Source organism: Frankliniella occidentalis, unplaced genomic scaffold (assembly GCF_000697945.3).
Source record: "Frankliniella occidentalis isolate FOCC.00 unplaced genomic scaffold, Focc_3.1 Scaffold25, whole genome shotgun sequence".
In the NCBI taxonomy this organism is placed as follows: Eukaryota; Metazoa; Arthropoda; class Insecta; order Thysanoptera; family Thripidae; genus Frankliniella; species Frankliniella occidentalis.
Genome location: NW_026267155.1, coordinates 62,318 through 65,449, shown reverse-complemented (window position 1 = coordinate 65,449; position 3,132 = coordinate 62,318). Strand labels below are relative to the sequence as shown.

Sequence of the window (3,132 nt, the reverse complement as noted above, 5' to 3'; positions counted from 1 at the left end):
ACGGGAATCAGTTCTTTCGGGAATCATGTGTACACTTAAAATGGGAGTTATTGCCCCCTCGGGCTGGTTTGATTCCTAACTTTCGTTTTTACGATTAGCCTCCCCCACTTCCACCGCTCGGGAGGGGGAGGGGGTACGCTGTCACTGTGATCAAAATTCAAAATTCTGGCCACGGTGTTTGATTTTTGTGACTACTCCGCATCAAACACCGTGGCCAAAATTTCAAATATTGACCACAGTGAAGAGGTTGTCGCTGGACAAAAATAGCGATATTTGGGCGACTGTACGAAGAACCGCTTTGGATAAAACGTCTATGTGCCCTGGTGGATGGGCCGCCCAAGTAGGACGGCTACTGGCTAGACCGAAAAAACCTTGGGCCATATCTGGTCCCACGGTTAATAAAAGTGAAGTGTTTGACTGGACATTTGAATACTGAAAAGTGTTCAACGGTTAAGTTTAATACTTAAAGGTGTTCAGCGATAGGGTCGGCCATGAAGCCTTGGACACTACTTAAGTGCTCAAATTCACTGTTGAACGGTTTTAAGGATTCAAATTTCCAGTCCACCACCTAAGTGTGTGCACCATTGCACCATAGAGTAAAACACCACTATGTGCATGCCAGTTGCTCTCTTCTGTTTTCACTGTAATGCACTGGGCGCTACTGGGGATCGAGGCCACAACTCAAAGGACTGTTCCCCTTTTTCAGTGTTCAACATGGACGACCTGATATTTTCAATCAACAAGATCCAGGACCAGTTGAAGTGCTTGAGTAAAAAGCTGGTGGATTTGCCTCAAATTGTGGTGGTGGGCAGCCAGGTACGCACTGAATGATTGGTGACTTACGAAATTGTACCATCGGTGCAACAAACGGCGGTTGAATTCATTTTACAGTGTTGTTGTTTTATGTCTAATATCCACGATTATCTGGTCTCTAGAGCTCGGGAAAGAGCTCCGTGTTGGAGTCACTCGTGCGTCGCTCCTTCCTACCTCGCGGCACGGGCATGGTCACCAGGTGCCCGCTGATCTTACGCCTCGTCAACTGCCCCAGGGGTGATAAATTGCGTGAGAATAGAGGTAAGAGGGATACACTGTAAAATTTCTGCAAACGACCTCGAAACGACGTCGTTTGTCGAAAAGCCGTCGATTCCAGCCAGTCCCTTCTAATAGTATCGCTAACGACGTGAAAACCGATGTCGAAACGATATCTTAGGAAAAATTTCTGACCAGGCAGTGTGACCCAATCTTTACTTATACGCTTCACGTGAAAAACAAAAACAAAAAACAAACGACCCTGTACCTTATTTATGGAGTGCTATAGAGACGTTTACGCACCAATCCCGCACCGAAAAGGTCACTGTCGGATCATAATTTGTTCATGCATCTATCTGAAGCCGCATATTTCATTTCAGGTGTTTTCTCAGACGAATGGGGCGAATTTGACGAGGAAGAAACAACATTCAAAATTGATGAAATTAAAAGCGAAATTGAAAGAAGAACAGCAGTTCTTGCAGGTGAGAAGAAAAATATCTCTTCTAAACCGATAGTCCTGAAGATATTCTCTCCTAACGTCCTGACGCTGACCCTTGTGGATTTGCCTGGCATCACAAAGGTAAGTAAGTAGGAACTGAACCGACAAGAAGTTACCCAGTGAGAAATGATTTTTGGAGCGATATCGACGCAACGTATCGATATCGAAAGTCGTAAATTGTGCCGTTAACGACTGAAAATTGTCCCTAATTTCAAGACATTTTCGACAGGTGATATCGAAACGACATCGTATCGATATTTCATTTCTCACTGGGTTATCTAAGAAATCTCCAGTTTCCAGCCGAACTAAAATCAGCATACCTAACTTGAATAAGATGAGTTGCGTATTGTTCAGCACTCCGAATACTCTTTCAGGTAGCTGTTGATGACCAGCCTGAGGACATAGAGAATCAGATTGTCGAACTTATCTATAAATTCATAAAAAATCCCAAAAGCATCATTTTGGCTGTAGTAACAGCTAATACAGACATGGCCACTCACGAGTGTCTCAAAATGGCGAGGGATGTGGATCCCGAAGGTGAACGCACTTTAGCTGTTCTGACGAAACTTGATTTAATGGATAAAGGTACGGCACCGAAAAAAATCATTGTGGGAGAACAGTGCGGAGATCAGGCTTTGTTCATTAATTGACATTTTTTCCCTTTTTTTATTTTAAGGTACAAATGCTACAGATATTTTGACGGGGAGGTGCATTCCTGTTAAACTTGGCATCATTGGAGTAGTCAATAGGTCTCAAAAGGATATAGAGGACAGAAAGGTATTAGAATTGTATCAGACAAGAAGTACAAGTAGGCTATTGCACTGAAAACTCTGGAAACTCAAGTGTGCAGGTGTACATGTATGCGTTATTTGATGGATACCTAAATGTATGCAGAAAATACTGCGTACATGATCATGTCTGCAGCAAATAGTGTGTCCATCATGTATGCAGCAAATAGTGTGTGGATGGCCAGGTACACACTTCGGCTCATAGATTTCAGCATAGGGCTCTACGTGTGTACATGGCCATGTACACACTATTTTCATTTTTATACATGATCATGTACACAGTTGGGTTTCCAGAGAACCCAACAGTGTACTTGCTACACACAAGGAAGAGTCGACTTGCAAGCACACACAAGCAAGAGTGTACTTGTCATAGTACACACAAATGAGAGTGTACTTTTGCCATAGTACACACCCACAATTAAGCCAACACATTAGAATAACAACAGCGACCGTCTCGGAAACCGCTTTCCTCTGGCGATCGTCCGGAAAACCGCTCACCTCTGCAGACTGTTTGGCAAACAGCTCATATGAAATTTTTACACATTTTAAGTTATTTGTATCAATGGGATCAGCGTTTTTCGGGGATCAATTTGATACCAATATCTCAAAATGTGTAAAAAACGTAAGCTTGCGCTAACGTGGGAGCAGATGATATAGCTTTAATTTTCAGTTAGTATGCTTTAAAGTAGGTTGCAATGCCATACGTAGGCCTTGCCCAGAGTGGCAGAGCTTATCAAAACATAGTGGTCAGGGGAACCATAACAAAGCAAAAAGCGGTTCGCTAAAAGGGGACAAAACTAGATTCAATACACGGAA

General features: G+C 43.0%; 2 protein-coding genes across 2 annotated transcripts in view; one reads left to right on the top strand and one right to left on the bottom strand.

Moving 5' to 3' along the window:
- LOC113213703 (uncharacterized) overlaps positions 1–3,132 on the bottom strand; it is a 14,717-nt gene that overhangs the window by 8,307 nt on the left and 3,278 nt on the right. The window lies entirely within an intron of this gene.
- Positions 682–3,132, top strand: part of LOC113213762 (dynamin-1-like protein) — a 28,680-nt gene continuing 26,229 nt past the window's right edge. The window contains exons 1-5 of the mRNA XM_026432924.2: positions 682–816; positions 936–1,074; positions 1,410–1,609; positions 1,903–2,113; positions 2,205–2,305. Of these exons, the coding sequence (XP_026288709.1) occupies positions 715–816; positions 936–1,074; positions 1,410–1,609; positions 1,903–2,113; positions 2,205–2,305 (753 nt within the window). The 5' untranslated portion in view covers positions 682–714. The remainder of the gene's footprint in view (positions 817–935; positions 1,075–1,409; positions 1,610–1,902; positions 2,114–2,204; positions 2,306–3,132) is intronic.